The sequence below is a fragment of the Ascaphus truei genome, chromosome 7 (assembly GCF_040206685.1).
Source record: "Ascaphus truei isolate aAscTru1 chromosome 7, aAscTru1.hap1, whole genome shotgun sequence".
Classification (NCBI taxonomy): domain Eukaryota; kingdom Metazoa; phylum Chordata; class Amphibia; order Anura; family Ascaphidae; genus Ascaphus; species Ascaphus truei.
The window spans coordinates 72,101,574-72,123,903 of record NC_134489.1 but is presented as its reverse complement, the minus strand read 5'-3'; the positions used below and the strand labels follow the sequence as shown (position 1 = coordinate 72,123,903).

Here is a 22,330-nt window from a genome sequence, read left to right as displayed (position 1 = left end):
ATGAAAGTTGAAAAAAAAAAAAAATTCAGGAATTTTGGGAGAATTTTATATATTTTTTTGTTGACCTTGGTTATGATTTTTATAATATATTTTATAATATATTTGTGAGGAACTTTATCACTAATTCCATTGTTGGCAGATATTAGGGAATTCTCTCGATGTGGGTACTGCTTTAAGCCTCCTTTGTCCTCAATAGATGACTATCAGATGAACCAATATCAAAATATAAAACAATTTATGACCAGTAACGAGATTGACAATACAGGAAACTCTCAAACTAAATTTTGATGGCAGCAAAATCCCCAATTGTCAAATACCATTATTTATCACACAATACAATAAATTCCACAAATCTATTAAACAAGCGCTTTCAAACTACTGGTGCATCTCCGAATGGACCCGATTTTAAACTACACTATATGCAAAACCAATAGTATTCAAACGGGCACAAATCCTCAAAAAATATATTAGCCCCAATCTGCTTCGGGGCACAGAACAGAAGAATTTTTCTTATTTTTTTTTAAAAAGGTCGATTTTGGGAATAAGACACAAATATAGATGCAACAAATGGAAAGTATGTAAACCAGTTATATTCAACCGGGGTTTTGCAAGCAACTCTCAGGGGTTCTGTCAGAGAGGAGAGGGCGAGAGAGCTGGGTCAACTCTCCAGCTGTCAGAGGCCCTGCGGCGGCACCCAACGTAGCAGTGACTCAGCATCTCCCAAGCTCAGCAGCAACCACTCAGTCACCGCTATCCTTCCTCTGCCTGCTCCCGTCAGCGCCACAAGTCGTGTCAGATGCCGGCAGCTCCCTTAAAGATAGAGTGTGTGCGTGTAAGTGAGAGGGGGCATAAAGGAGAGTGTGTGTGAGGGGGAGAGGGAGCATAAGGGAGAGAGTGTATTGAATATATTGTATGTCTTTATTTATATAGAGCCATTAATGTACATAGCGCTTCACAGTAGTAATACGCGACAATCATATAGATAACAAATAATATAAATAACAGGTCATGGGAATAAGTGCTTCAGACATAAAAGTAACATTTAGTAAGAGGTGTCCCTGCTCCGAGGAGCTTACAATCTAAATGTTAGGTACAGAACATACAGAGACACTGGATGGCATTCTGGTAAGTGCGTCTGCATGGGGCCATGCTTGATGTATCATGTGTATAGTATTAGCCACGGTGCGTGTGAGGTACAGACGAGGGACAGACGAGAAACAGGGGCGATGGGGGTGTTAAACAGAATTTCACAATATAATTCTGGAGTTCTTTAACAAAACAAAAATTTGAAAAACACTTGTCTAAACAGATGACTATCAGTAATATTCAAAGTTACTGTTCACAAATTTCCTATTACTAATTTTATTAATTGTCAAAGTACCTTTGTAGTATACGTTTCCCAATGTAGTTGGAGACAAAATGTAGGCAAAACAATCTCAAAGTCTGCATATTGGAACACTTGAGAAACACGCCTAAAAACAAGAGAACAGGCTAACCAGGAGGGCGCAAACTTTTTTCCCTGCGCCCCCTGTCGGAGATCACCCCATCCCTCACGCGCACTTACCTCGGCTCTGGCGTCATGTCACGTTGCCATAGCAACGTGACGTCACATGACCTCACTGCGTCATTTGCCGCTGCGTTGCCATGGCGACGCATGTGGAGCCAAGGTAAGTGCAGGTTTACGGGGGACCTGCAGCTCACCCAACACTTCATTTTCGTGCCTTCGGGAAGCGCGCGGGGCCTCTGTAAACCGCGCGCTCACCCCCGCACCCGCCAGTTTGCGCACCGCTGGGCTATACCACCAACCCATTTATTGACACATTTCAATGAATTTTACCAGTGTAACCAAGACCATATTACAGTAAATGTATGGGTATTGAATTAGTCTCATCCAATATTAGAGCTGGGGATAGACATCATTTTACTCTTGAAAAGAGAACAAGATTGGATCTTTACCCTAAATACAAAAATGTCCAGGGGGTCTTAATGACCATCTAGAACTTATTCCCTTTATGATATAAACGTCTAACTCATTGCCTTTATGTATCTTTTCCTCACATTCAAGATGAATACTGAGTGATGGTCTTGTTACTATATCAATATTAATTCAAAATATATTTTTGATATCCCTGTTCCAGCCATGGTTCATTCCCTTCCCCAAGCTGGTCTATTTATTTTGTTTTTCCTTCCCTCTCATTCCCATTTTTTCTTCATTATTTGCATTGGATGACAAATCTATTTATTTTATACTATATCCTGCCCTTATTTTTGATATACATCATTCCGCAAACCTAATGGATATTGTTTGATTTAAATATCAGTTTTTATTATTAATGTAGCATCCATAATTACCAATGTTTGAACATTTGCACTTTATAAAATTTCCATCATGTTATATTTTTGTATTTATATTGCATTTAACCATTATGTTGTCTAATTGTACATATATAATTAACAAAGTGAGGGGATATTTAAAGGACACCAAGCCTTAAACTACCTGATGAAGCAGTTTGTGGAAAACTCGTAGCAGTCACATTGCAATCCCGCTGCAACATCCGTTTTTGCTTGGTGCACCTCTTGCCTGCTTAGCAGACTGAGCCGTCTGTAGCCAGGGGAGCAAACTTGCATCACAACCAGCAAGTGTTGTATACAAATACTGAGCACACAGGACATGCCACAGGGTGCTGGCACTGTGATCCACACTGATGAACATTGTACGCAGGACGCCTGAACCACCTGACGACTGGATACGCACCTTCTGATATTAAACTTAAATTGTAAGTAGACAGACTTTTTTCTATTTCTGTAACCATTGTAGGAGCTTGGAGTGCTGCAACACAGCAGCAGCAGCAGAGAGTTGAAGTTTCTAATTCCTACACTTTTACCCAACTTTAGAAGAACGAGCGCGGTTTCTATTTCAACAATCTGTGTATATAAAGTACACAGACGCAACAGTGAAGATATCGTTTGTCTATTATGGAAACAAAGTTATAAAGTCTTTCATATATTGAGGCGGTGTGTGTGTGTGTGTGTGTGTGTGTGTGTGTGTGTGTGTGTGTGTGTGTGTGTGTGTGTGTGTGTGTGTGTGTGTGTGTGTACAATTTACTTTTAATAAACTTGTAGTAAAAACATAAGAATGTAGACAATCATGCTGATAAAAATCAATATGACTACAAAAGTGTATCTTTTTTATAAAAAAAAAAAGCCTACATTTAGCCTATATTAGTAATAATCCCCACAGAATAGGGCATTAGTGGCCAATAATGCCCTGGCTAGGTTAAAGTCCCTCGACTTCGCCTCGGGCCTTCAACTCTTCCTGTCAGTGCATTCTTGGCCAGTAATACCCTGTTCTTCGGGTATTATAACTTAAATAATACACGGAGTTTACCTCTAGCTTTCAAGTATGTCCTGGGCAGAGAGTTAAACATTTCATCTCTCCCCTAGACTACAATATAGCAGAGGCCTTCTTTTATTAACAAACTACATTTTCCCTTTACAATGGGAATCAGCATTTTCAAAAAAATAAATGTCAATGTTTAATTTTTCCAACATCTGGGACAATTCACTGGCTTTTATCAATGAGGGCATGAAAAAAATTGCGATGAATGAAAAATTCTGTACAGTACTGTAAAAATAAGACCTCAAGGTCAGCTTTTGGAAGAACAACTCAATGGATAGTGAACTAATTTGTGAATTCATTCATTTTAACTGTGTAAAAGAATAAGTCCAGACTATTTGAAAACTACAACATACGGTTCATTGAGAAGTTTAAGGTTCGTACAGTATAAGCCACAAGTCATCATCGTGCATTCTCACAAGCTATTTGTAATTGGGACCTGGTAACAACAAATTTAGATTTTTAGATGTATTTTTTCGCATAGGTCAGTATATATTCTTTGGGATTTTTATTAGTGATTCTGTGTCCTACCTACATCATCATTTTAAACAAGATGCCTTAAACTCCGATCAAAACCAGGGGGTCCGGGAGCCCTGATCTCATGTGCATTTGGCAAGATATTGCATTATAGAACGGATTAACAATTGCAGAGTGTTCATGGCACAAAAAACATCTTGATTTGGACAAAAATGAAACATGATTTGGGTGTTAAAATAATGAACTAGCATTACCATTGCATCCTATGAAAACGTATGCTATGTTACGCCACTCTTGTGGCCAACGACACTGGTCACATCTGTATATATAACTAAAATTACAATTAGAAACTAGAGTTAAATATTTCAGACAAGACAGATTTAGTTAAAGATGGCAGAATTTTACAATTCAGAGAGTACAATCACAAATTAGTGACACTTTTCCATGCCATGGTGTTTTAAAGTGCTTATTCCAGTCACCTAAACTACACATTTTCAAAAAGTTGTTGGCGCATGGTGATTACATATAATATTACTAAAACTTTTCACCTTCAAAATACCTACATGAAGTCTAACAAACCCTGCCATGGATAACAGTATGTAAAGTTAATGCTGGAGGAAAAGGATAATCTGTCTGAATACAGTAGGTCTAGCATGCTCACTGTGACCAAGCAGCCCATTAAACCGTAAAGTGGATAAAACGTATTCTTTCTAAACAGATCATTTTAGACAGCCTTTCCAACTGACTGCAGATCTGGAGTGGTTTAATGGACTTGAGCCAGTGAGGGGACGCTGTGGCATTTGCAGAAACCATGTAGGCACATGTACAAAATGTGGAGTGCACAATTATTTGCCAGAGGCTCCTAAAATAGAATGGCAGTCAGCCTAAAAGTAGACCAATGGCTACATATAGTGACATATTGTAAACTTGAACTGCCAGCTGTTCTGTATGTAGTAAAGGCCATAAAGGTGCAGTTTCTGTTGGGCAAATAAATACATGGGAGCTGCTTCTCTACTATACTCATGCCTAATCAGAGTATATGGGGGGGGGAGGGGAAAGAGGGAGGCAGAGTTTAAGCCCTAATTTCATTGGAACAAAAATTTGAACCAGGGGGTCCTTTTGCGCTTAAGGGGAAGTAATCACGGGCAACTAAAACTGTAAGTATCTCAGGAAATGTGGGGTCTCGAGAGCTAAAAAGAAAGCATTTCAGCGCAAAAGGACCCCCTGGTTAAAATATTTGTTCCAAAAAAATTAAGGCTTAAACTCTGCCTCCCCCCAACCCCCAATATAAGGCTTACAGGAAATTGAAATGGTGACCAAATCTCACAGGGTAATTAGAAAGGGTAACATCAGCTGGGTATCTCTCTGCTGCTTGCCTCTGGGGGACCATTTAAATGTGCAGGATTTAACACCTGAAACTTAACAGGTAAGTATTTTGATCTTAAATGGCGTGATTTAGCTCCAGACAACGAGAGAGAGAGAGAGAGAGAGAGAGAGAGAGAGAGAGAGAGAGAGAGAGAGAGAGAGAGAGAGAGAGAGAGAGAGAGAGAGAGAGAGAGAGAGAGAGAGAGAGAGAGAGATATATATATCTCTGTGGAGTTGTCTGGAGCTAAACCACGCCATTTAAGATCAAAATACTTACCTGTTAAGTTTCAGGTGTTAAATCCTGCACATTTAAATGGTCTATAGAGATAGATAGATAGATAGATAGATAGATAGATAGATAGATAGGATTGCTGCTCACAAATCATTGCAAATTTAGGCAAAAAAATTCTCTCTACATTGAAAAGGAGAACATACAAATCATTAGGAGTTTATGCCTTTCTGTAGTAGTACTGGTATGATATTCTCGAAGCATGTATGGGCTAAACTGACAGGCTTGGGAATAGCAAAATGGGCAAACGTGGTCCTAAATGTCTACTGCCCCATTATATTTTAAGCAAATTTGACTACTGAATTAACACAGCCACATTACAAGCAAGGCCCATAACCACACTTATAGCTGTAAATTAGACAGTGACAGACACACTTAACTAAACCAGTCATCCTTATGCATCAGACAGAATAATCTGATGTATACAGCTCAGGTACAGTATATACTGCTCAGGTACTGTATATGCTATCACTATAGTCTCCTCTTCCCACATAAAATGTGACCTATGAGATGTAGAAAGCTAATTTACAATACAAGAACTGTGTACTGTATGAATGTAATGCAAGGCCCCATAGCACACAAAGCTCTCACACCGGAGCCCTGATTGACAGGCGACTGCTGGGTCAGGTGAATGTTTTAGGGTGACATAAAAAAAACACGTGCGTGTCACACAGGTAGAATATAATGGGGGGCATGTCCTCACGGGACAGCTGACCACTGCCTGTCAGTGACTCGGACCAGCACCCGCAGAGGACTAGTCCTGCTTCTGAGAGTGTGACAGCCCGGTTCCCTGCGCCCCCTGCATAGAGCCTGCGTTACCTGCCGCGGACACAGCCGCCTCCTCCACCTCACCGAGCGCCCAGCTCCGCCCACCGGTCACACGCACTGCCTCCGTCATACAGCGCGCGCGTTCAACACACAGCGTTGTAGTTTTCCAGCCAGAAATAGCCAATCGGAACGCTCCGGTTTGTGACGTCGCGCAAGAGCCTTGTGGCATGGGAGGTGGCATGGGAGGGGGAGGGGGGTGTATGAGAGCGAGAATCGTAGTACAGTTCGGCTGCCAGAGATATCACGTGAGGTCACGTGGTGCGTTATGGTTTCTTCTGTAATGTTAGGCTCTGTTCAGTCCTATATGGGATCAAACTGAGGTAATAATGACGGCTATAAATGTGAATTGGCAGCCCCTCCTAGGAGCAAAGTGAGGTAACGGCAGTAGCATCTTATGTAGTTTAAATGGTAGGTATATAACATTTATACAAGTCAAGCAATTTTCGGTATATTTGAAAAAAAATTGAACTTTATGTTTTTTTTTTCTCAAAACGAAAAAGGAATGGGGGTACAGAAATTAAAGAGGTACGGGGGAGGCGTGGCTTGGTGGCATGGGTACAGAAACAAAATGGGCTTGGGGAGAGATGGGGGTTGTAGGGTACATTTCCAGCCATACAAATATGTCGTAATTAGGTAGATAAATATTACAGGTACCAATTTTGTTACGATTGGTGTTAGGCCAAGCTTAGGCTGCGGTCCCAGTAATGTCTGTGACACGCACGGCCGGCGGGGGGGGCGCGCGTGCACAGCGCTAACCGCGATCTGCGGTCTGAGGGGAGAGAGGGAGCTTGCGATGGGAGCGGGCGTGGTCGGGGATTTGCAGGGCGTGGCCATTACATCACGCGGCTGGTTCGCCCTCATTGGGTGAACCGCCGGTGGGGGCGTGGCCACGCCTCCGTCACAAGTTTTAAACTCAATTTCATTGAGTTTAAAAAATCTTGCAGCACGGCGTGGCTGCACCTTCTGCGGGAAGGTGTGTACTGGGCCCTTCCCCATTGAGGGGCGGTACTTACACGCACAGCGCACGCCGAGTCATGCGCTGTGACTGGTACCGCAGCCTTATAGTGGCGGCGTCAATGCTGCGCAGGTCAGGCACAGTTCAGCTTGGCTATAGTAGTTCTCCATCTTCAGGGTTTCTGAGTGTCTGGGGTCTCCCGTTTTTGATCACCATGAGGCCAAACAGAAAAGTCCACCTGTACTTGAAATTACATTCTCTCAGTTTTGCCGTTACCTCTCGCAGGTTTTCTCTTTTTCACAAGTGTGGATGGTGCCAAGTCTGCATACACCTACAAAGATATATTTTGGAACTCGAGGTCTCTGGAGCCTCTTGTCACTGTGTTGAAGGCCTCCTTTGTTTTGAAGTAGTGGCACCATAGCACCACGTCTCTTGGCCTGTGTGAGGATGCGGGGATCGCGGCGGCCGGCGCTGCCCCGCGGTCTCTCAGGGCTCTGGCGTTTCCCTCTGGTCCCGGGCGCGCGCTCTCCCACCTTACAGAGTACGTACCGGGCAAGGATAATTTATTCACTGCACTAGCAGTGAAACCACGCCCCCAGTTCTCACAAAGGCTGCCACTTAACTCTAAAACTTCCCACCTGGCTGCCTATCATAGGAACCAATCCAGGACAGCTCCTCATGTTCCTCCAGGACTGCCTCCGTTCCCTATTGTAGGGAGAAGCTTGTGGGGAGCATAGATGTCACCATATGTGGGAAAAGAAATATAAATATAGTGTAGTATGTTCTATAGATTCAACAATCAATTCAAAGAGTCACGATTGGGAACTCACACTTTCCCAGTAGGAGATCAGCAGTGGAGATAGTAATGCAGACTTGATCAGGGTGGAGTATCAGGAATCAGCAGCATAATCCCTCAAAGTGAAAAGATAACACATTTAGTGCAACATTGCATGTTCCAGTATATTATTTATCAGAGGCAATAGGTATTGCACTTACATTAGGCACTTTGTGCATAGACACGTAACAATAGTGATGCGCAGCTTGTGTATGCCTCCAGCCCTGCTCCCAAGGTAGCGTTGCGTCACTTCCGGTCGGTCCGTCGCGTCACTTCCGGTTGCGATCGATCGCAATGATGGAATCACCAGGGAGAGGGGAAGATGCTCTATACACTTCTCAGGCTGCTGCAGGTTCAACTCAACGCGTTTCGCTGGCTTGGCAGCTTCGTCAGGAGTTCAATCTGTGGCATTACACTTCAGAATATATATATACCCCTATAGGGTTCTTATTGGATAGAGGGATAATTCACCACTTCCGATTGGTTGGACTAAACACTCGTGATTGGCTAATGGGTGAAGCTATTGATTCGTCCTAATCTCATAATATAATACATAACATAAAATCTTTAATTATATAATATTAAAATAGTTTCACAAAAAACACATAAAAAAACACTTGAAAAACACATAAATAATAGAAAAAATCTTAACTGTTGCTACCTAATACATAATACAGCTAACTAATAATTATAAATAAACTGGTAATATTGATTCCAAATGACTGATAGCTATATATTGGGTGTAACTATATTTGAGCTATTATTCAATGTGTAACACTCATAGAAACACATGTGTGTTTCTATTTTCTATTTGAAGTGAAACTTCTTTAGTGGCACCTCATTCGAACTGGGGCAAAAATGGATTGTGGAGACAGAAATTAAACGGATGTGACGTCAGTGCTGGCAGTTGAGGCCGGGCTGTGTTCTGGCTCAGCCCAACGCTGACATCACACCCGCTCAAAAAATCAGATCGCCGCCGGCGCCGCTCCTAATGGCCGCAATTCCCCCCACGTGCATTGCTAATGTACAGCGGCTCCCCGGGCTCTCTGTCCCAGCCGCGACATATGCAATAGCCGCCGGCGCCGCTCCTAACGGCCGCAATTTCAATCAGGTGGAGATGGGCACAGGCGGCATCCGGGGCAACCCGCACCGGCTCCTGGGACCAGACCCGCTCTCTGTCCCAGCCGCGCGCTCTGCCGGGCTGGAGACTCCACAGAGCCCCCCTGCTCATGCGCTGCTGATCTCACTCGGGTACAGGCAGCAAGGGGACCTATTCAGCCACCGCCAAGCTCTGCGCTGCCCGCGCCACGCATGCGCAGTAGTCATGGCGATGCTGCCGGACGCCACGCATGCGCAGAAGCGGCGGGCAGCAGCGCCATTCCCCCCCACACGTCCGCTGCCATGCCGCGCATGCGCTGTTCCCCGCGCCCGCTGACATGCCGCGCATGCGGTAGTCATGGCGACGCTCACGGACGCCACGGCTTGGAGACCTCCCTGCGCTGCCGCTGCTTCACATGCCTGCCTCCTGCTTGTAGCTGATCTCCGGGCCGGTCACCGACCCCATGTCCGGCGGGATGTCTGTCTGACATGGAGACCCACGCCCTGCTGGATATCTGGGGGGAGGCGGACGTGCAGGGATCCTGCCCGTCCCAAGTCCCAGGATCCTGCTTCTCCCCCTGGACCCCCCGTGCAGGGGAGGTGAGCAGGAGGAGGAGACCTAGGAGCTGAGGGGCCGAGGAGGAAGACGAGGAGCCGCCCCACCCTGGGGAAGTGGGGGGGCCCGAGTCATCCTAGGACAACTTCACAGGGAGAGTTCTTCCTGCTACACCGAGCACCCGATCAAGATGGAGGAGGGGCCCAGCGTTGCCATCCGTCATTCATATATACTCGTACTCACCTCCTGTGTCACACACAGTCAAACACACCCTGTGTCACACACACGCGCACTCAGACACACACTGTCACGCACACTCACAGTCGCACGCACGCACACTCAGTCACACGCTTGCACACTCACAGTCACGCACGCACACTCAGTCACACGCACGCACTCAGTCACACAGTCGCACGCACAGTCACGCACACACAGTCACATGCACACTCAGTCACACGCACACTCTCAGTCACACGCACAGTCACACGCACACTCTCAGTCACACGAACACTCTCAGTCACACGAACACTCAGTCACACGCACACCATCAGTCACACGCACACTCTGTCACACGCACACTCTGTCACACGCACACACTCAGTCACACGCACACACTCAGTCACACGCACACACAGTCACACGCACACACTCAGTCACACGCACACACTCAGTCACACGCACACTCTGTCACACGCACACTCTCAGTCACACGCACACACAAGGAATTCACACTTAGCTATTTGCACTAATACAGGGGATGTGTGCCGAGCACGGGCATTCTAAGTCAAATTTATTTGCGTTTTGTCAGTCAAATTGTATTTTGATTTTTAATTAAAACATCACCAACACAAATACAATTTCTGTGACAAAAGTCAAAGAAGTTTCACTTACTATGCGCGTGCACAGCACACACAGCTTTTTTTTTGCCTTGTTTAGAATGAATTATCAATGGTTTTTAGTTATTCCCAGTGCCCATTTTTTATCGAACAGTATATTGAACATCATACCTGATCCCTCATATAAACTTTGAGGGTGATAGAGATATGTATATATATATGTGTATTTATATTCTTTTCTTATCAGCTTATTATATATTGGTGGTTTTTTATGCATTTTTTATACATTTTTATATTATATGTACTTTTTAATATATTTTTATAAATTTTTAGATATATATATAAATATATATATATATAGAGTGTTCGACAATCCTATACATTTACACGCCCGGGGCGTGTGGATTTAACCCCCGGGCGAGTAAATATTGGCCCAAGCAGAACACGTGCTTGTTTTTTTTTAATTTCCCTGCTCGCGCTGAAAAAAAAAAACTCCACCTACCTGATTGCTGATTGGCGCGCGCTCCCAGGCTTTGTGGGCGCGCGGCCAGGCTCTATATGAGTCCGCCCCCAACCAGCGGCCATTCTTTCTGGCCGGAGATCTATTGGAGAGTAAGTACTCTCCAATCTCTGCATGCTGCGGCCCCTCTGATCCTTCCCTGCCTCCTGCAAGCCTCCTCCCCGCTTCCCGCGCAGGGCAGGAGATGGTAGGGGGGTGTCCCCCCTTCTGTCCCTATCCCCGCTTATCCCGGCTTCCCGCTGATCCCCGCGCGGGGCAGGAGATGGTAGGGGGGTGTCCCCCCTTCTGTCCCTGTCCCCGCTTACCCCGACTTCCTGCCGATCCCCGCGCAGGGTTGGATATGGTCACGGGGGGGGGGGGTGGCGAGCGGGACAGTGGTGGTGGTCGCGCGGCCTTTCCTCTTCTTCCCCCTGTCGTGTGTGTGTCTGTGTGTCTGTGTGTATGCATGGGTGCGTGTGTGCATGGGAGAGTGTGCCCAGCTATCTTCATGACGGCGCAGCATGAGGTATCAGTCACCCCCCACCCCCGGTCAGTGTCAGTCACCCCCCACCCCCAGTCAGTGTCAATCACCCCCCACCCCCAGTCAGTGTCAGTCACCCCCCACCCCCAGTCAGTGTCAGTCACCCCCCACCCCCAGTCAGTGTCAGTCACCCCCCACCCCCAGTCAGTGTCAGTCACCCCCCCACCCCCAGTCAGTGTCAGTCACCCCCCACCCCCAGTCAGTGTCAGTCACCCCCCCACCCCCAGTCAATGTCCGTCACCCCCCACCCCCAGTCAGTGTCAGTCACCCCCCCACCCCCAGTCAGTGTCAGTCACCCCCCACCCCCAGTCAGTGTCAGTCACCCCCCACCCCCAGTCAATGTCCGTCACCCCCCACCCCCAGTCAGTGTCAGTCACCCCCCCACCCCCAGTCAGTGTCAGTCACCCCTGCCCCAGTCAGTGTCAGTCACCCCTGCCCCAGTCAGTGTCAGTCACCCCTGCCCCAGTCAGTGTCAGTCACCCCTGCCCCAGTCAGTGTCAGTCACCCCTGCCCCAGTCAGTGTCAGTCACCCCCCACCCCCAGTCAGTGTCAGTCACCCCCCACCCCCAGTCAGTGTCAATCACCCCCCAACCCCAGTCAGTGTCAGTCACCCCCCACCCCCAGTCAGTGTCAGTCACCCCCCACCCCCAGTCAGTGTCAGTCACCCCCCATCCCCAGTCAGTGTCAGTCACCCCCCCACCCCAGTCAGTGTCAGTCACCCCCCCACCCCCAGTCAGTGTCAGTCACCCCCCCACCCCCAGTCAGTGTCAGTCACCCCCCCACCCCCAGTCAGTGTCAGTCACCCCCCCCCACCCCCAGTCAGTGTCAGTCACCCCCCACCCCCAGTCAGTGTCAATCACCCCCCACCCCCAGTCAGTGTCAGTCACCCACCACCCCCAGTCAGTGTCAATCACCCCCCACCCCCAGTCAGTGTCAGTCACCCCCCACCCCCAGTCAGTGTCAGTCACCCCCCACCCCCAGTCAGTGTCAGTCACCCACCCACCCAGTCACCCCTGCCCCACCCAGCCACTCACCCAGCCAGTCACTCACCCAGCCAGTCACTCACCCAGCCAGTCACTCACCCAGCCAGCCACTCACCCAGCTAGCCACTCACCCAGCCAGCCACTCACCCAGCCAGCCACTCACCCAGCCAGCCACTCACCCAGCCAGTCACTCACCCACCCTCTGTGTGTGTCACCCACTGTTTCTCTCCTCTGTCTCCCCCACACTCTCTCTCCCCCCACACTCTCTCTCTCCCCCCACACTCTCTCTCCCCCCACACTCTCTCTCCCCACACTCTCTCTCTCTCCCCCCACACTCTCTCTCTCTCCCCCCACACTCTCTCTCTCCCCCCACACTCTCTCTCTCCCCCCACACTCTCTCTCCCCCACTCTCTCTCTCTCCCCCACACTCTCTCTCTCCCCCCCACACTCTCTCTCTCCCCCACTCTCTCTCTCTCCCTCCACACTCTCTCTCCCCCCACACTCTCTCTCTCGCCCCACAATCTCTCTCCCCCACACTCTCTCTCTCCCCCCACACTCTCTCCCCCCACACTCTCTCCCCCCACACTCTCTCTCCCCACACTCTCTCTCTCTCCCCCCACACTCTCTCTCTCTCCCCCCACACTCTCTCTCTCTCCCCCCACACTCTCTCTCTCTCTCCCCCCACACTCTCTCTCTCCCCCCACACTCTCTCTCTCCCCCCACACTCTCTCTCTCCCCCACTCTCTCTCTCTCCCACACACTCTCTCTCCCCCACACTCTCTCTCTCCCCCACATTCTCTCTCTCCCCCCACACTCTCTCTCCCCCCACACTCTCTCTCCCCCCACACTCTCCCCCCATACTCTCTCTCTCCCCCCACACTCTCTCTCTCCCCCCACACTCTCCCCCCACACTCTCTCTCTCCCCCCACACTCTCTCTCTCCCCCCACACTCTCTCTCCCCACACTCTCTCTCTCCCCCCACACTCTCTCTCTCCCCCACTCTCTCCCCCACACTCTCTCTCTCTCCCCCACACTCTCTCTCTCTCCCCCCACACTCTCTCTCCCCACACTCTCTCTCTCCCCCCACACTCTCTCTCTCCCCCCACACTCTCTCTCTCTCCCCCACACTCTCTCTCTCCCCCCCACACTCCCCCACACTCTCTCTCTCTCCCTCCCCCACACTCTCTCTCTCCCCCACACTCTCTCTCCCCCACACTCTCTCTCTCTCTCCCCCATACTATCTCTCTCTCTCCCCCACACTCTCTCCCCCACACTCTCTCTCCCCCACACTTTCTCTCTCTCTGTCACTCACACTCTGAATCTGGATCTCTTATTTACCCTATATATCTTAACTGCCCTATACTACACCGAAATCTTAACTGCCCTATACTGCTTTCTTCCAGATCTGACTCAAGCTTCACACGGAAGACATCGGAACCCCCCCTAACCCAGAAGACAGGTAGGGAACACCTCCCCTCCAATGTATAACATTGCAGGAATGAGGGTACCTGGACATTGAGGGACTGCGGATCAGGTAAGATCCCAGGTGGAATTGCTGCTTTAGATATTGTGAAGCGGGGGCATCCAGACACTGTTTAAGGGGTTCAGGAAACTAGTCATTCACACCTGGCTTTTAATTCTAGATCCGACATTTACACACACACACGTAACAAGGACTAATTGTAGTATAATGTAATACAATAAATACATTTGTCAAAAACAAGTTCTGACTAGGAATTTATTAAATGTATTTTATTTATATATTTTATTTTAAAGCGGGGTTGGGGGTGGGACTAGGGGCGGGGTTGGGGGCGGGACTAGGTGGCGAGTAGATTTTTTGGTTGGGCGAGTAGATTTTTGGGTGATTTGTCGAACACTGTATATATATGTGTGTATATTTTGAATGTGTATTTTATATGCACTGTATATAGGTGGATATCTTTTTAATATATTTACTTGTGTATATGCATATTATACAAATTTAATTTTTTTGCTCTCTCTTGCTCCCCTTTTTCTCCTGCATCATCCTTTTTTGTTTCATCCCCTTAATATGTGTTTCTTTGAGTGTTACACATTGCCAATTGTAATGCCACAGATTCAACTCCTGACGAAGCTGCCAAGCCAGCGAAACGCGTTGAGTTGAACCTGCATCAGCGTGAGAAGTGTATGGAGCATCTTCCCCTCTCCCTGGTGATTCCATCATTGCGATCGATCGCAACCGGAAGTAACGCGACGGACCGACCGGAAGTGACGCAACGCTACCTTGGGAGCAGGGCTGGAGACATACACAAGCTGCGCATCACTATTGTTACGTGTCTATGCACAAAGTGCCTAATGTAAGTGCAATACCTATTGCCTCTGATAAATAATATACTGGAACATGCAATGTTGCACTAAGTGTGTTATCTTTTCACATTGAGGGATTATGCTGCTGATTCCTGATACTCCACCCTGATCAAGTCTGCATTACTATCTCCACTGCTGATCTCCTACTGGGAAAGTGTGAGTTCCCAATCGTGACTCTTTGAATTGATTGTTGAATCTATAGAACATACTACACTATATTTATATTTCTTTTCCCACATATGGTGACATCTGCGCTCCCCACAAGCTTCTCCGTACAATCCACAACAGGAGGAATTGGATCTTCTCCACAGAGGGTTGAGCAGCGAAGTTCACTTCAATATATATATTTTATTTATTATTATCATTATTAATGAGCACTTTTTTATAAAAGGTTTTTATAAGGTTTATTATTCACATTTATTGCACCTCTATTAGAGCGCCTCACATTTGCTTTTTTACACTCCGTTCCCTATTGGTCAGCTGCAATATATAGTACCTGTCTTGCCTCTCTCACATTGCTCGACATAGTCTCTGCTTACGGACGTCTATTCTGGCTCTCCCTTTGCTCTTCGTTTTTTCAGGTTGCGACCCAGCTTGGCGGACGTTCCTCTCTGGCTCTGGACCCCGGCTCCCACTTGACCTTGCAACTTCTCTCATCCCTCGACCACAGCTTGGACCTCGACCTCCCGGATCTCTCTCACCCTGACCTTGGCTAACGGCAACAACTTAGTTTCTTCTGTACCGGTACCGGCAAGTATTGCTACAGCTTTTCCCACCTTGCCTGGCAACGCCAAAACACCACACTTCGGACACGCTCCTTCTGCTGAGGGTGCGTGCACATATACGTCCCCACCTCAGTATAAGGGACGAGTCTGGTCTGCGGGCAGCAGCGGTGTAACATTATGTCGAGCCCACAAGACGCAGACCAGACTGATATGGCCTCCATGATGACGACCATGTATCAACAAGTCCAGGCCCTAACTGATCAAATGGCTCTCCTCACTCAACAGGTACAGGACCTTTCATTTCAGGCACCACCTGTGGCCGCACCGCCGCTGTCGGCAGAACCAGTATCCACCGCGACCTCAGGCCAGAAGATCCGGGCACCTAAACCGTACGCGGGGGATCCGCACGCCTGTCGCGGTTTTCTCAATCAATGCGAGATCCAATTTGAGATGGCCCCACAGCAGTATTCCACTGGTCGTAAGAAAGTGGCATATGTATACAGCCTACTCACAGGGAATGCGCTGGCATGGGCCTCCCCGATTTGGGAACTACGTCCCGAAATCACCCGCGACTACGCGGCCTTTAGACAAGACTTTCGACAGGTCTTTGATACCCCCGCACGCCAAGAAACTGCCTCTGACTCTTTGCTTGAGCTTTCTCAGAGACGTCGTCCCGTGGCCCAATACACCTTGGCGTTCAGGACCATAGCAGCTGAGACACGATGGGATCAGGAGTCTTTAGTCTCAGTCTTCTGGCGGGGCTTAACGGATTCGGTGAAGGACGAGCTCGCCTCACAAACCAGACCAGGGCTTTTGGAGGAACTTATCTCCAAGCCATTCGAGTGGATCAGCGCCTTCAGGTACGCGCGCGCTCAGCACCAGCATCCCCGATTTGTGCCCTTCCGTGCTCCTTTTCCCAGGTTCTCTTCAACCACAGGACCTGCCGTCTGCCCGCTCTGGAGGCTCCGGAGCCAATGCAACTTGGAGTCCAGCGTCCTCGGGCACCGATACGACAAGCTCGCCAAGCCGGTGGGTTATGTTACTACTGCGGATCCTCCCAGCATCTGGTCCGTGAATGTCCACTACGCCCGGGAAACGACTAAACCCAGTGAGTATGAAGGGGCTCTCCTTGGGTGCTAAATCTCCTTGTCCCCTTTCCCGGAAGGAACTTCCCAAAAAGTTGACCATTCCCGTCTCCATCTCGGGTCCTACCTTCCGCACTTCCACTGCGGCATTTATCAATTCCGGCGCGGGAGGAAATTTTGTGGACCAAACCTTCTCTGAACAGAACCAGATTCCACTCGTTAGGAAGAAGTCTCCCGTTGCCTTGGTCAGGATCGACGGCCGTCCGCTCACCCCGGCATACATCTCCTTGGAGACTTGCCCCCTCACCCTTTCTTCTCATTCCCACAAGGAGACCCTGGCCTTTTATGTAATCCATGCTCCTGGAACACCAGTCACCCTTGGCTTACCTTGGCTGCAGAAGCACAATCCTCACATCAACTGGACATCCCAAGATCCCATTATCTGGAGGTCAAGGTCAGAGGAGTCATCCCCACCAGCGGTACTTCCACCTCAACTGCTGGCCAATACATCCAACCCTAAGGGAGATTTACACGCTCCGTATGCTGATTTTCTGGATGTCTTCAGCAAAACTCAATCCGAACTACTACCCCCTCACAGATCATACAATTGTCCGATAGACTTGGTACCTGAATACATATTGCCCAAATCCAAATCCTACCCCCTCTCTCTACCTGCGACGGAAGCCATGAACGAATATATCCGCGAGAACCTGAAGCGGAGCTTTATACGGCATTCCAATTCGCTGGATTCTTTTTCGTCAAGAAAAAAGACGGTACTCTCAGACCGTGTATAGACTACCGGAGACTGAACCGCATTACGGTGTAGAACCGTTACCCACTTCCACTCATCTCTGAACTCTTCGACAGACTTCAAGGGGCTAACCTGTTCTCCAAGCTTGACCTTCGCGGGGCGTATAATCTTATTCGCATCCGGGAGGGCGACGAATGGAAGATCGCCTTCAACACCCGTAGCGGCCGCTACGAATATCTCGTGATGCCCTTCGGCTTATGCAATGCCCCGGCGGTTTTTCAGGACTTTTTATCAATGACATCTTTCGGGATGTCCTTAATCATTTTGTAATTGTTTATCTGGATGACATCCTTAGTTTTTCCAAGAATCTAGAGCATCATATCATCCATACTAAGTTTGTACTCTCCCGCCTCCGAGAGAACCGATTGTTTGCCAAGATGGAGAAATGTCTCTTTTACCCTTCTACCAGCTCTTTTCTTGGGTATATTATTTCCAACACGGGATTGGCCATGGACCCTGAGAAACTTAAAGCCGTAGTGGATTGGCCACAACCCGACTCCCTCAAGTCTATTCAGCGGTAAGGAGTGGCTAAATGAGTAAAGACAAAGACTGGCACTGAGTTTGAAGCAGGTGAAGCCTGGTTCAATTCCCGGTGTCGGCTCCTTGTGACCTTGAACAAGTCACTTTATCTCCTCAGGCACCCAAAAAAATATATAGATTGTAAGCTCCACGGGGCAGGGACCTATGCCTGCAAAATGTCTCTGTAAAGCGTTACGTAAACTAGCAGCACTATACAACAACATGCTATTATTATTATCTCCACCCCCGGTTCAGATTCTGAGTGTTCCTGAGAGGGGGCCTGCACAGTGTGCCATATTTTCTAAAGTATTCTTGTCGTTCTGATATTTTTTTCGTTTTGGAGGCTGTTGCAGGGTACATGCAACTACACACGTGGGTTTTCTTGACAAGGCTGTTTTATTTAGCCTTAAAAGATATACAGCACACAAAACAAAAATAGCTTTTCATCAGCAAAAACGAAAATGGCTTTTTCTTCAGCAAACCAAACAAAACAGTTTCTCTTTAGCAGACAGTTTATATATAAGGCAGCAACCCTTTTCTATGCAGGGGACAGACAGTTCACAATACAACTACTTTGCTACTCAGACCTTGTTTTCAGGAATCTCTTTACTTCTTACTCCTCTCTCATCAACAGCAGCTTCCATGTGTCTACAGCCTGGGTTTTAACACACCTTGATTAGGCAGCTGGGTTCCAACTAATTGTCCTGAGGTTCCCAGCTGAAGTTAACCTAGTCAGTGCTGCACTGCAGACTAGACATAGGTTTTCCAGGCATATAGCTGGTGGCTTTTATTTACCCTGTCACATTCCTCCCCTGTTAGTGTGTGGCTGGGGCTACGCATGGCTGAAGCCCGACCATCCACCCCTTCTCTAGAAAAGAAGTCAGCATTTGCGTTCTCTTTTCCCGGCCTATGCTGAATCTCAAATGAGAAGGGTTGGAGGGCCATATACCACCTAGTCAATCTAGCATTGGAATCCTTCATGCTATTTAACCACTTCAGTGGAGCATGATCCGTCACCAAAGTAAAATGGACTCCTGCCAGGTAATGCCTCAAAGCCTCGATTGCCCACTTTACTGCGAGGCACTCTTTCTCAATCACTGAGTAGTTTTTTTCCCTTGGGAACAATTTCCTACTCAGGATGTTCAACTCCCTCAAACTGTTGTGACAACACTGCCCCTAGCCCTATCTCTGTTGCATCTGTTTACACTATAAAAGGGCTGTTGAAGTCTGGGCTTCTAAGGATGGGACCCTCTGATAGACACCTTTTTATGTCCTCAAAGGCTCTCTGACAATCCCTTGACCACACCACTTGTGTAGGGGCACACTTTTTTGTGAGGTCCATTAAAAGGGCTGCCACTTCCGAATAGTTGGGGATGAACCGCCGGTAGTACCCTGCTAAACCCAGTAGAGAGCGTACCTGCGTTTTTGTTTGGGGGGTCGGAACTTCTTTCAGGGCAGCTACCTTGTCGGCTAGTGGCCTTACTTTTCCACCTCCCACTGCATACCCTAAATATTTGGTTTCCGCTTTACCCAAGGCACATTTCTTAGGGTTGGCTGTGAGCCCTGCCTCTCTTAGAGATTTGAGGACCGCTTTCAGCCTATTTAGATGGGCCCGCCAGTGTTTACTATAAATGACAATGTCATCTAGGTAGGCTATGGCATAAGTCCTATGGGGCCTCAGTACCTTATCCGTGAGTCTCTGAAATGTGGCTGGGGCTCCATGCAGTCCAAATGGCATTGTCACAAACTGGTATAAACCCATGGGAGTGGCAAAGGCTGTTTTGCATTTGGACTTTTCCTCTAAGGGCATTTGCCAGTATCCTTTTGTCAAGTCCAACTTGGATATATATTCCGCGTTACCAAGGGCGTCAATTAATTCGTCCACCCTTGGCATCGGATATGCGTCAAACTTGGATACCGCATTGACCTTTCGGAGGTCCACACAAAATCTTACCTTCCCATCGGGTTTAGGGACCATAATTAGTGGACTACACCACTCACTGCATGATTCCTCAATCACTCCTAAGTGTAACATTTCTTGTACCTCCTTCTCTACCAGAGCCCAACGGCTTTCAGGCAACCTATAAGGACGGGAACGTACTTTTACCCCAGGTGCTGTCTCGATTGCATGGGAAATTAAGTTAGTTTGTCCTGGTAAGTCAGAAAAAACATCCTGGAATTGTGTAATTATTGCTAACAAGTCCCCTTTTTGTTCATAGGACAACTGTTTACCCATTTAATCACAGGATTAAACTATAGGTTCAACGGGAAGCGTTCCTTATCCATTTAGTTGAATCTCGACATGACATTGGCCCTGAAGTCAGATTAGTACATAACGAATTGCAGGTGTCGGTGGAGAAAAGACTTTTTAACGAACAGCTGGAAAAGTTGAAGGAGCTAGTTATGTCATTTTGTGACGTCTTTACAGAGATTCCAGAAAAGACACAACAGATTAAATAGAAAGACCCTTGTGTAAAGGTCAGACTAAAGACTAGGAGAATTCTCAACACTTAAAAGCCACTGTACAATTTAAACACTAGCGGCCCATATTAGATTAAACTAGTATATAACAGGAATACAGGTGCAGAAGAAAACATATAAACTGTCTCTGTCGCAGATGACATCCTGTTGACATTATCTAGTCATCTGACCACCCTACCTAATCATTTTAATGATCTTGAAGTGTTTAAAAAAACTGTCTGGATTTCAAATTCAGGGGTCCCTGCTGTGTTAATCCTACCCCGGTGCCTGTCGGTAAGAGACGCACAGTAAGAGATAGAGTGACTGATTCAGCCTAACTGCGCGCCTCTTAAAGGTGATCGCGGGGGTTTTATTTAAAATCTAACAGTACAGTATTGTAGCCGGGGGTCTCCGGAGCTGAACCGCATTGATTTCAGGTCCGGTACACCCTACTTCCCGAGATACAGGTTATGGGGTGCTGGTATCCCTGCCATGTAAAAATCATGTGGGTCACGTGACAGAGGGATTTTCACATTGAAGAAGATACCGGCACCCCGTAATGGGGTCTGTATCTCGGGAAGTAGGGGATCCCCGAGGCTGAAATCAACTTTTTTCAGCTCGGGAGACCCCCTGCTCCCGCACACTCGTATCAAGCACCCCCATCCCCAATAAAAAAATCATTACCTTAGCAGATAGCTGCTAAGGTAATGAAGCTGCTTGCATTTTATTTTAATTCATAGTGTGCTTGAGCAGGGGGTCTCCTGAGCTGAACAAAGGTGATTTCAGCCTCGGGGAACCCTACTTCCCGAGTTACAGGCCCCGGTATGGGGTACTGGTATCCCCGCCATTTTAAAATCCACGGGGGATGTAAACAAAGCTGAGGGATTCCGGCACCCCATACCGGGGCCTGTATCTCGGGAAGTAGGGGGAACCCGAGGCTGAAATCAACTTTGTTCAACTCAGGAGACCCCTTGCTGACGCACACTATAAATAAAAATAAAATGTAAGCAGCTTCATTACCTTATAAAAAAACACATTCAATTTTAATCTTAAAATGCTACACAAAAAATTGACTGGCATGGTGGCACTCCCATGACCTGTGGGCATAAGATGCCACTATGCCATGCAATGGGCAACCTGCAAAAAATAAAAACATGCATTTAATAAAAAACAACTTTGCAATTACAGAAAAAAAGGCCAAAAAATTATTGAATGGCATGGTGGCACACCAGTTGCAGGGAAATGGCACAACAGTTACATGGTTATAAATACTAAATCTGTGACATATATATTCTTCTAGTGTCTCTCATTTTTTTTTTTTTTTTTTAGTATTTGTTAATTTTTCAATATTTTTATTAAATACAACATTATTTTAATCGTAACCCTCCTGGGACTGCCATCCACAAACAAACATAGTCTAGAGTTGCAGATCCTGTCCTACAAACCCTGGTTCTGCCATTCTGTCTAGCCAAGGTCCCAAAATATTTCTGAATTTGTGCATAGAGTCTGTTAAATATGCTGTCATTTTTTCGTAGCGAAATGTTAGCCAGACTGATTATTTTGGCTAAATTTGGCATAGGACCCTTCCAGGAGGCTGCTATGGCGCATCTGGTTACCGCCAGAATATGCCAAATGACCTTACGCTCAGTGTGGTATATTTAATGGGGGCTCAATTAGCAGGGCTGTCCATGGACTCAGTTTTAATGTTATATTTAGAACTCTATT

At 47.4% G+C, this 22,330-nt stretch overlaps 2 protein-coding genes across 4 annotated transcripts in view; one reads left to right on the top strand and one right to left on the bottom strand.

The window, feature by feature from the left end:
* Nucleotides 1-6,505, bottom strand: part of LNPK (lunapark, ER junction formation factor) — a 66,341-nt gene extending 59,836 nt beyond the window's left edge. Inside the window, exon 1 of the mRNA XM_075609010.1 lies at nt 6,348-6,505. The gene's annotated coding sequence lies outside the window, so the exon portion shown is untranslated. The remainder of the gene's footprint in view (nt 1-6,347) is intronic.
* Nucleotides 6,506-6,593: 88 nt separating this feature from the next.
* Nucleotides 6,594-22,330, top strand: part of LOC142499531 (uncharacterized) — a 58,850-nt gene continuing 43,113 nt past the window's right edge. For 2 of the 3 annotated variants that reach the window (XR_012802695.1, XR_012802694.1), the window contains exon 1: nt 6,594-6,764. Coding sequence is in view for 1 of the 3 variants with exons in the window: in XM_075609011.1 (XP_075465126.1) it covers nt 15,908-16,870 (963 nt within the window). In the remaining 2 variants the exon portion in view is untranslated. Of the gene's footprint in view, nt 6,765-15,586; nt 21,351-22,330 lie in introns of those variants that run through there. The other variant, XM_075609011.1, reaches the window with a different exon arrangement.